The sequence below is a fragment of the Microtus ochrogaster genome, linkage group LG7_11 (genome assembly GCF_000317375.1).
Source record: "Microtus ochrogaster isolate Prairie Vole_2 linkage group LG7_11, MicOch1.0, whole genome shotgun sequence".
In the NCBI taxonomy this organism is placed as follows: Eukaryota; Metazoa; Chordata; class Mammalia; order Rodentia; family Cricetidae; genus Microtus; species Microtus ochrogaster.
The window spans coordinates 19,334,640-19,345,965 of NC_022032.1; the positions used below are offsets into that span (position 1 = coordinate 19,334,640).

The 11,326-nt window shown below is 39.8% G+C and overlaps 2 protein-coding genes across 4 annotated transcripts in view; one reads left to right on the forward strand and one right to left on the reverse strand.

The window, feature by feature from the left end:
- Ufsp2 (UFM1 specific peptidase 2) overlaps window positions 1–9,356 on the forward strand; it is a 23,274-nt gene extending 13,918 nt beyond the window's left edge. For both annotated transcript variants that reach the window (XM_005362574.3, XM_013352052.1), the window contains exons 8-12: window positions 2,143–2,307; window positions 2,520–2,644; window positions 4,740–4,816; window positions 5,885–6,009; window positions 9,199–9,356. In XM_005362574.3, the coding sequence (XP_005362631.1) occupies window positions 2,143–2,307; window positions 2,520–2,644; window positions 4,740–4,816; window positions 5,885–6,009; window positions 9,199–9,285 (579 nt within the window). In that variant the 3' untranslated portion in view covers window positions 9,286–9,356. The remainder of the gene's footprint in view (window positions 1–2,142; window positions 2,308–2,519; window positions 2,645–4,739; window positions 4,817–5,884; window positions 6,010–9,198) is intronic.
- A 19-nt stretch (window positions 9,357–9,375) lies between these two features.
- The window catches only part of Ankrd37 (ankyrin repeat domain 37), a 3,598-nt gene continuing 1,647 nt past the window's right edge, over window positions 9,376–11,326 (reverse strand). The window contains exons 3-5 of one of the 2 annotated variants that reach the window (XM_005362578.1): window positions 10,884–10,975; window positions 10,115–10,306; window positions 9,443–9,638 (exon numbers count right to left, since the gene is read on the reverse strand). In XM_005362578.1, the coding sequence (XP_005362635.1) occupies window position 9,638; window positions 10,115–10,306; window positions 10,884–10,975 (285 nt within the window). In that variant the 3' untranslated portion in view covers window positions 9,443–9,637. Of the gene's footprint in view, window positions 10,307–10,883; window positions 10,976–11,326 lie in introns of both variants that reach the window. The other variant, XM_026786970.1, reaches the window with a different exon arrangement.

Sequence of the window (11,326 nt, forward strand, 5' to 3'; positions counted from 1 at the left end):
TTTGGACTTGAGATTTGTGCATGGTGATAGATATGGGTCTATTTTCATTCTTCTACATGTTGATAGCCAGTTATGCCAGCACCATTTGTTAAATAGGCTTTCTTTTTTCCATTTGATATTTTTTGCTTGTTTATCAAAAATCAGGTGTTCAAAGGTATGTGGATTAATATCCGAGTCTTCAATTTGGTTCCATTGGTCCCCCTGTCTGTTTTTATGCCAGTTACCAGGCTGTTTTCATTACTGTAGCTCCGTAGTAGAGTTTGAAGTCACGAATTGTGATGCCTCCAGAAGTTCCTTTATTGTACAGGATTGTTGTGGCTATCCTGGGTTTTATGCTTTTCCATATGAAGTTGAGTACCGTTCTTTCGAGGTCTGTGAAGAATTTTGCTGGGACTTTGGTGGGCATTGCATTGAATCTGTAGGTTGCTTTTGGTAAGATTGCCATTTTTACTATGTTAAGTCTACCTACCTAAGAGCATGGGAGATCTTTCCACTTTCTGGTGTCTTCTTCAGTTTCTTTCTTCAAAGATTTAGATTTCTTGTCATACAAGTCTTCCACTTGTTTGGTTAGAGTTACTCTGAGATATTTTATGCTATTTGTGGCTATTGTGAAGGGTGATGTTTCTCTGATTTCTTTATCAGCCCATTTGTCATCTCTGTACAGGAGGGCTACTGATGTTTTTTTGAGTTAATCTTGTATTCTGCTACATTACTGAAAGTGTTTATGAGTAGTAGAAGTTCCTTGGTAGAATTTTTGGGGTCTCTTATGTAAACTATCATATCGTCAGCAAATAATGAGAGCTGACTTCTTCTTTTCTGATTTGTATCCCCTTGATCTCCTTTTTTTGTCTTATTGCTCTACTAGGACCTTAAAAACTATATTAAATAGATATGGAGAGAGTGGACAACCTTATCTTGTTCCTGATTCCAGTGGAATTGCTGTGAGTTTCTCTCCATTTAGTTTGATGTTAGCTGTTGGCTTGCTGTATGTTGCCTTTATTATGTTTAGGTATGTTCCTTGTATTCCTGCTGTCTCCAAGACCTTTATCATGAAGAGGTGTTGTATTTTGTTGAAAGCTTTTTCAGCATCTAATGAGATAATCATGTGATTTTTATTTTTCAGTTTGTTTAAATGGTGGATTACATTGACAGATTTTTTTGTATATTGAACCATCTCTGCATCTCTGGAATGAAGGCAACTTGATCACGATGGATGATGGTTCTAATGTGTTCTTGGATTTGATTTTATTTAGTATTTTTATTTAGTATTTTTGCATCAATGTTCATGAATAAGATTGGTCTGTAATTCTCTTTCTTAGTAATGTCTTTATATGGTTTGGGCATCAGGGTAATTGTAGCCTCATAAAAAGAGTTTAGCAATGTTCTTTCTGTTTCTATTGTGTGGAACAATTTGAGGAGTATTTGTCTTTGAAAGTCTTGTAGAATTCTGAGCTGAAGCCATCGGGTCCTGGGCTTTTTTTGGTTGGGAGACTTGTTTCTATTTCTTCACCAGTTATAGGTCTGTTTAATTTGCTTATCTGGTCTTGATTTTATTTTGGTAACTGATATTTGTCCAGACGTTGTCCATTTCCTTTATGTTTTCCAATTCTGTGCAGTACAGGTTTTTGAAATATGACCTGATGATTCTCTGTATTTCCTCCGTGTCTGTTGTTATGTCCCCCTTTTCATTTCTGGTTTTATTAATTTGGATATTCTCTCTCCGCCTTTTGGTTAGTTTGAATAAAGGTTTGTCTATTTTGTTGATTTTTTTTCGAAGAACCAACTAAAAGAATATAACAATAAGCCATTGTTCTGTGAAGACATTTTATAAGGGTCTAGAGCAGCGTTCTCAGCCTTCCTGTACTGCCCCTCTTTAATACAATTCCTCATGTTGTAGTGCCCCTCAACCATAAAATTAGTTTCGTTTCTGCTTCCTAACTGTAATTTTGCTACTGCTATGAATTGTAGTGTAAATGTGTTTTCTGATGGTCTTAGAAGAACTTTGTGAAAGAGATTGCAACCCAGAAGTTGAGAACCATTGTCTAAAGTAAAAGTCTAGCTCTACAACAGTAAATATTACTCTGGCATTTCTACAGAATATGTACTCTGTCTTTAATATTTTACTACATTTCTTTTTTATAGATTTCTGTGGTCCAGGGCATCTACGCTTATCATCATTATATGCAGGATCGGATAGATGACAATGGCTGGGGTTGTGCTTATCGATCCCTACAGACAATCTGCTCATGGTTCAGACACCAGGGATATACAGAGAGGTCCATTCCAACACACAGAGAAATTCAGCAGGTACAGAACTTGCCATTTTAAATTAAAAACAATTTGTTTTCCATTAGCTTTTAATATGACATTATAATTATTACTACTCCATGGCATAGATTTATTTTTATTTTGAAAAAAAGTATTATCTTACTGGTAATCAATTAAAATACTCTTAATATAATTTTAATAGATACCTTGCATATGGATTTTTTAATCTTTTGTGTTTTTAATACATAAAGGCTCTTGTTGATGCTGGTGACAAGCCAGCGACATTTGTGGGATCTCGGCAATGGATTGGATCTATTGAAGTACAGCTGGTACTAAACCAACTGATTGGTGTGACTTCAAAAATACTGTTTGTTAGGTAAGGATACTTCATAAGCCAGGTATGTCATTTCTAAAGTGACAGCTTATCATTTTTGTTAAAATAATAGACAAATGACATTTTCTCTTTATTTATTTACAATCATTACTGTTCCTCATTATCTCATTGCTTTATAAATCTCACTTTTTAGAACAAGCTGTGATATATACATGTATTTTCTAGACTTAATTTTAGTCTATACAAGGAAAACTTATAAATATCTTTGGGTAAAGTTCCTGATATAAAATGTAGTTTTCTAATGTTTAAATCTCCAAAAAGTCTTATAAGGAGAAAACCACTGTTGATCACTGACTATTGTGGTTTTCTTTTGTTCTTTTTCTTGTTAAACATGTTAATAAACCAACACATACCCAATAATATATTCACTTACATTTTTTTATAATTCTAATAAATAAGAGAAAATATAAATTAGCACATATCAGTTTCTCTGACCATAAATTGCATTTTTATTAAACATCTATGAAGTTTTTAATTTCATCTCCATAAATGTTATACTCTGATTTCTCACATATGGTATAAAATATTTACTAAATAAATAAGATACACTGTTATTGCAGTCAGCACTCCAAGTCCCCTGAGAGACAAGAGTTTCTTGGCTCAGGGAGGGAGTGCTCCTGAGTTTGAGACTCCACAGGCTATGACAGATATCCCCCAGAGGCCGAGAGACAGAGGCCTGAGGAACCACACTTGTACAGCCTTGAGCAGGGACACCATGGTTGTCAACTAGAGTAAATACATGGCCCAATGTACTAGGTGGTTTGGGGACCATTTCTATCACCCCAGAAGAGGATTCTGACTATGCCTGTATAATAACCAGCTATTCTAGGCAAAGCAGTTACTGGGGATCCCACCCCACCCAACTCCTAGGCACAACATAAGAAAACTGGGAATGACTTTTCTTCTACTTTGTTAAATAATAAGTTAAATAGTTAAAGACTGTCTTGTATTGACATTTGTTTTGTATTGTTGACAATTGTCTTGTATTGTTACTACAGTAACAGTATTTATCGTCCAAGTACTTAAAGTACATTTAATCCCACAGTTGGAACTGTGAAAATCAGTAAGAAATAATGGCAGATAAAGTAGTAAAGAACTATTTTAAAAATTAAAGTGCGGGGCTGATGAGGTGAAAGACACTTGCCACCAAGCCTGGCTACCTGAGTTTAACTCGTGGGACTCCATATGTGTGCCATAGCGCAGGTGAACACATGCACACTCAAAGTAAACACTTTAAGAAATTACAGAAGGTTTCGAAACACTAAAATATTTGTGTGTTCCCTGCCCGGCCGAGAGTTACCAGGTTTATGCCGCCTGGTTCACTCGCAGAAGTAATGGGTCTACTGATGACTGAGCTCACCATTTCTTCCTCTTTCTTTACTTTCTAAGGATATGAAATTTGCTTTGGCCTTTTCATCTGATCTTTCAGTATGCAGTACAGTACTCTGATGACGGTGGGCTGTAGCAACAAGTTAGCTTCCGGTTCCCTTCTCGTTAAGGGAAACAAATGGGTGTGTTGCTAAGCTCCGCTGTTTGATGTTAGAGATACTAAATAAATCTTTACTCACAGTATTTTCAACTTGGAGTGCTGAGGAGTATATGTACTCTTCCTTCTTCTGTCTTTCTCTTCTCAAAAATGAGAGAGACCTAGTCTGCCCAAACACTCCATGATACGGTGCACTTGCAAACACTTTGAAGTTCTCACAGAAGAATATATTAGCCAGAGAATCCCCTCTGTCTTACACATAGGCTGGTGTCACTGGTCCTAGTTTAAAGACAGAAAGGATATATAGACTGTGAAGAATGACAAGGTGGCCAGCTCCAATCTCATGCTGAAAATCCAAAGCCTTTATGCAGCTCCAGAAGCAGAAAGATGGAGTCTTTCTGTTTCTTCCCTAGTTAGTATCCTGAAAATTTTAGGGTTTACAGTCTCTAAGTTGCATCTGAATCAGGTCCCTGCCACTTAATTTTTTTTTTCAGATTCACAAACAAAAATATTGAAAGCATTGCCTTCCTTACTAATTACTTGACTGAATGCTGAAAATAGTTATCTGATAGACGATTTCTTTTTATTTAGTCAAGGATCAGAAATGGCCTCTCAAGGACGAGAACTGGCCAACCATTTCCAGAATGTGGGCACTCCAGTAATGATTGGTAAGTTGTTTTGGATGTGTTGGGCTCTTTTGGCTGAGTGGAGAATAAGTAAATCTTATTTGTATAATGTTTTAGTATTACATAAATACTAGTCATTTTAAATTGGGTCCGGAGTGATGGCTTACGGGTTGAAAGCACTGGTGGCTTTTCCAGTGCTTTTAACTGAGTTCAGTTCCCCTGCAGTGGCTCACAATCACCAGTGGTTCCAGGTCCAGGGAGCCCATGTCTCTTCAGTGCTTCTCATGGTGCGCTGACATAGATGCAAACAAAACACCTGCATACATAGAACAAATGTATAAACATTTTTAGAGTCAACTTAGACACACTACTCTTAGCATTTTAATTTCCAAAGCATAGAGAAGTTGCAGAAAAGATTTAGTAACCAAGAATAAGTGCTAAAAAGGAAATGATAACTGTTTGAACATTTAAAGAGCCAAGAGTAGTATTGTTAAAAAGGTGAAGCCACTGGGCCGAGCATCCTGAGTCATGACTCTGTCACTAGCTTGGCTGATTCTATGTCACAACAGACTGCTTACCTTCACTGGGTTTCCTTGTAAAATAAGATTTGACTAAATGAGCTAAAGAGGCATGACTCTCTGAAACAGAAGATGAACGTGTAAGGTAGGCGGATGTCAGAAGAGTAGCACAGGAGCCTAATGGGTGGATGGGCTGGAGATACTTAGCAGACGCAAGAGCGTCCGCCGGGAGAGGCACCTCAGTGATCATTACTTCACTGGCAGGAGCTGGCCCCTTGGTGGCCCTTTCTCAGTTGATCTTAGGGAATTTTATGAACATAGCAGTAGAATATAAACTTTGTATGATTATAGATATCATCAAAGTATTTCTTACATATTTCCAAATGTAACACAGTAGCTATTAAATATGTAATCTTATCCTTTCAAATGTATTTGCCGTCATGGTATTTTACAATATTGGGAAGACTGTTCAAATGCTGTATTACTTAAGTTAATTAATAGGCAAAACAATTAGTTTTATATTTGAACTGAATAAGCAGTTGAAATTAATGTATGCTCTATTATATATATTTTTTTTCTTTTTTTTCCCTAGGAGGAGGAGTATTGGCTCACACAATACTAGGAGTCGCATGGAATGAAACTACAGGGCAGATAAAGTTTCTGATTCTAGACCCCCATTATACAGGTGCTGAAGATCTGCAAGTTATCTTGGAAAAGGTAAATGCCTGTATCACGTAAATATAAGACCCTGGCTGTTAGCAAAGAGAAGCCTAGGGCAGCTGCCCTCACAGCAGTGTTTGTAAGTCTGTTGTGTAACTGTGTTCTGTGTAGGAAAGACAACAGGAGTCACAAAAGGCACAACATTCATAAAAGCTTTGCTGTTTACTAAACTTCCTAATAGAACATGACCTATTTCCCTTGCAGATTTGTAGCACGTACAGTTGTTCTGTCTCGCCAGTGTCTTAAAACAAGAGCAGAATAAACTTAAAACCAGGACTGGGGAGAAGGCAGAGCGGTTAGGGGCGCTTGCCCTTCTTACAGAGGAGCGAGTTCAGTTTCCAGCACACACTTTCTGTGGCTCACCACCACGTGTAACTCCAGCTGCAGGGTATCAACACCCTGAGTACAGATACACACATACCCGTAATAATTTTACAATCAGTGAATCAATAGCTAAGAAAATGCCAGTCATTATGGAGATGTGATTACTTCTCACTATGTACTTATAGATCAGTCTATAAAGATTGGAAGTTGAGGCAAATGTAGAAGTATTTGTTGACATAATATTGACTACATGGGGCATAAATCTAAATTGATTTACAGGCAGCTAATTCTCATATAAGAGGTTGGGGAGATGATTCCGCAGATAAAAAAAAACAAAAAACAAAAACAAAAAAAAAAAAACGCTTCCTGCCCACCTGACAACATGAGTTTGTTCCCTAGATCCCACATGGTAGACAAGAACCAACTCCTGAAAATTGCTCTCTGACCTCCACAAACACAAAATAAATAGGTTTGTTTGTTTTTAGATAATAGCAACATTGTCCTATTCAGTAGCAAAATCTTGATTCTTCTGGCATTTATGATACCCAGTCAGTGTCAGCCGTAGTCCTAAGCATGTCTAAGGATCCCTCAGTCTCCTGGAGAAGGACAGGGGGCTGTCCAGAAGGATTCTCAGACAAGAAGTATGCAGATCTAGGTTTAGAAGGCTGTGGAAGGACTCCTTAGATGGAGGGAAGGGAAGCATAGACTGTTCCCCCAAACTGAATGAGCTTCCTGTGCTTTAGCCCAGTAAGGAGGGGCGGTGGTGGGGCAGACAGAAAAGGGTTTAGATTTTATCTTAAGAGCAGGTAGAAACCTTCATTGTTTTCATCAGGGGCGTGTTACGGGTGATAAATGTGCTTCTTTCTGGCTGATTAATGGGCTTTGCCGCTGATGGAATGATTTATCCTGAAGCCATTAGATAAGGGGAGTCGTCATCCCTGATTACTTTCTGTGAGAACTGTGCCAGTTACATTTTTGTAGAATGACTTAATAGCAGAAAGCCCTTTAACCCTCTGATGCATACAACACACAGAAGCCAGGGCACAGCACCAGTGAACTCTGCCTTCCTGGACTCCAGCAGATGATGGAGCAGTAAAGTTCACCATCCTGGCCGAGTTCAGTTTCTGTTGAGGATAAAAACAAAAGCACCTTGGGAGGAAAGAGTTTGTCTGGCTTACACTTCCTGATCACAAGCTGTCATCAAGGGCTTCAGACAGCAGAGGCAGAAACTAAAACAGACCAAGGAGGACCTGTCTGCTGGCTTGCTTTCCATGGATTGCTCGCCTTGCTATCTTACACTCCTCGGGACCACTTACCTAATGCCTGGCACTACCCACAGGGGGCTAGGCCCTCCTCTTCCAACTAGCAATCAAGAAATGCCCACTCGTGCCCACAGGCCGACTGACAGGCAGTTCCTCTGCGCATGGTCCCTCTTCCCAGGTGTGTCAAGTTGACACCAAGATTAGCCATCCCACCTCCTCCGAGCTCCCCTGCATGCCTTCCCAGGCTGGTTGTCTGGAAGTACATAGCCATGTCTTTTTGGTTACCAGAAGGTCTGTCTGTGTGAGAATACTCAAATGCCCAAAGCAGAGAGTGTACAATGTTTTAATTTTCTACTTTGACCTTGCTTAAGTTTTTACAATTAACAAAACAGCCTGATCAGTGAGTTCCCCCTCTCCATACTGAAAAAGAGCTAATACACTCTAGTCTAGGGTCTCCAGGTCCATGCCCAGCACCAGCAGCCTGGGAGCTAGGGGAGTGACTCGGCTCTCAGCGTCTCAGCGTAAGCATTCCGCATTGACCTCGATGTGATACAGGCAGGCATCAGCTCCCTTTAATAAAATCAGTCTGGCCACGTGGCACACACCTGAAATCCCAGCGTGGGGGTAGGAGGTGTGCTGCTGGCCCAAGGTCAGGCTAAACTAAGTAAGTTCCAAGCCATCTTGGGCTACAGTTTAAGACTCTTGTCTCAAAGAGAAAGTAGAGAAATGAGTGACCCTAGAAGAAATATGATAAAACTTTCATATTTATAATAAACCACTAAAAATACTCTTTGCTAGAGAAAAGGATTAAACTTGAAGACTAGAAGCAAACAGTCTGTGAAGATGAAAAACAGAACTCATGGGACTGGCTTGGGTCTCTCCCATTTCGTTATATCTGTGTCACTGGATGGCACATATGTACATCACATATGTAGTCTTGTATGGACTACTACGTAAGTTTGCCAGTAAAGCCGGCGCACCTACTGATTGCCTTTATCTTAGAACTAATGGAGTATAATGTCTGGACTAACAATTGCTATAAGGAAGTGATTTTTTTTGATGACTTCTAAAGTATTATAGATTTTTTTGCTTTGTTCTTTTTAAAAATCTGTGTAGAAAGGATGTCTGATTTACTTTCTATTGCTGTGATAAGCACTATAAACAAAGCAGCTTGTAGAGGAAAGGGTTTACTTCATCCTACAGTACAGAAGTCGGGACAAGAACTGAAGACTGCAGAGGAATACCACTTACTGGCTTGCTCAGCTTGATTTTTTATGTGAGCCAGGACCTCCTTGCCCAGGTCTGGCACTGCCCACAGAGTACTGGGCCCTCCCACGTCAATCATCAGTAAAGACAATTTCCCACTGGCAAATTTGAGGGAGAGGCATTTTTCCAGTTGAAGTTCCTCTTCCCAGGTGATGGTAGCTTGTATCAAGTTGACAAAAGTTACTTTGCTCCACTTAGAAAGTCCTTGAATTAGGCCTGTGTCTGAGTCTCATGCTAGGGTCCTGTTGACAGAGCTTCATGGTAGAGTTTCCTGCAGATTCCATCGTGGACTCTTGGGCTATAAAAGGTTTTCTTTCCTTTCGTCCAAATCTAGGGTTGGTGTGGATGGAAGAGCCCAGACTTCTGGAACAAGGATGCGTACTATAACTTATGCCTTCCTCAACGACCAAATGCTGTTTAAATGCTACTTAATTATCTTGGAGTCAAGATTATAGATATGAAAGAGCTGTTGTATGTTAATAAAAGCAAGCATAATTTTAAATTAAATCTTGGCTGTGATTTAATTTAAACTTTTTTTTTCAAAATAGTAAAGAATTCAGATATTTCTATTCCTTTAATAGTCCTTTAATAAGTTAAACAACAAAACATGCACAGCCAAAATATAGTCATGTAAATACATGTATTCATGAATGTCTCTTCACTTAGAAGAAAGCTTTCCTCCTCAGGAGTTTGTCTGTATGGTAAGCCACAGCCATGGCTTGTAGATCTGTCTGAAGTGAAGGCCTTCCTCAGGCCTCTTTCCCAACAAGGTATCTGTTTTGGGGGAAAAGAAAAAAACATGTTGACATTAAAAACATTTTTAAGGGGACTGGAGACATGGCTCAGTGCTAAGAGTGCTTGTTGCATAATCATGAGGACTGGAGTTTGGATCCTGCACCCAAGCAACAAGGCAGACATGCTGCAAATGCCTGCCTGGCCTGTACGCCAGCTCCAAGGAATCCCATGCCCTCCTCAAGTACCCTTGAACACACACAGGCACACAAGTGCATATTCATACACACACACACACATAATCTTTGAAAAAAAAAAACTTGCCCCAAATTTCTACCACAAAGGACAAATTTTGGTCTCTAGAAGCTAGCAAGTAGTAACTATGACCCAGGGTAAAACTTTAAGAAAAGTCTACTGGACCTTTTGACCAGAGTGCTGCTGATATTAAGAGCAACAGTAAACTCTGCCAGAAGAGAATCCGGAAAGGAGAAAGAAAGGAGCCGCTGGAAGGTCCTTACCAGCACTTCCTCTTCAGAGCTCTGTTCTCCACACTTGTCACACTTCGCTTCTTTCTGAGCACCGGAGCACAGGGGTCACACAATGACTTCGCCGACCGCATCCATTTAATCGTGGTTAGAAACCTGGCACATTCTGGAAATCCACACGACCGAGCAAGATCTTCAGCTGTTTGCCCGTTCTTATTACATAAGCTGAAATTGGACAAACGTGAAAATTATTGTTTATTATTTTTCTAACAGTGGAAATTGTAGCACATAGGCAATACTGGGTACAGAATAAAAAAAGGTACTGGTTGAGGGGCTGTGAGCGGAGCACAGTACGAGCACACACGGGCGCTCGCACACACGTACACACACACACACACACGCACGTACACACACGTACACGCACGTACACACACGCACGCACATGAGTGGGAGTTAAAGAAGTTTAGTTTTGTCCACTGTCGTATGCTCAGTGACTGGGACATTCCACTGCATTTTTATTCCATTATCATACTTCACTCTTGAAGAAATTTAAATGACTACAAGAGCATTTGGTGTTCAATTCTCTATGTTGAATACGAGAACTTCTATAGGCAGAATCTTCCTAAGCTAAAACTGCAGTGGAATCTGTCATGAGGAGGACTTGCGCCCCTGAATGTGCAGGATCTATTTCCACTTACTCGATAATATTAGATAACATGAAGGAAAATATAAAAATACCAGCTTGAGGAGCATGAGTTGAATCCAAGAAAACCAAGCCTGCAGCCCCTGATTTTATACTCACTCGATCTGGGCATCACTGGCCACAAGGAGGCTAAGGCATTCCAGGCTTCCAACTTTGGCTGCCTTGTGCAGTGGAGTCTCCCCCAGAACATCCTTTAGAGCAAGACAGCACGTTAGTGTCTTCAACACTGTGGAAGCCAGTGGGCGATCTAATAGTAGCTATTCGAGGAAGCCAGGGAAAACTGCCCTGTACCAACTGAAATTCTTTTATTCATTTGTATTTCTGATAAGGTTTTCTCATTGTACTAATGCAAAGTTTCCATTAAAAAAAAATGCAGCCACTTTCACATACATTAAAATTTAAAGGAATGCTCGTAAATCAGAAGATGAAAGTTTACAGTGAAACCAGCACTCGGGAGGCAGAGGCAGGCGGATCTCTGTGAGTTCGAGACCAGCCTGGTCTACAGAGTTAGTGCCAGGACAGGCTCCAAAACCACAGAGAAA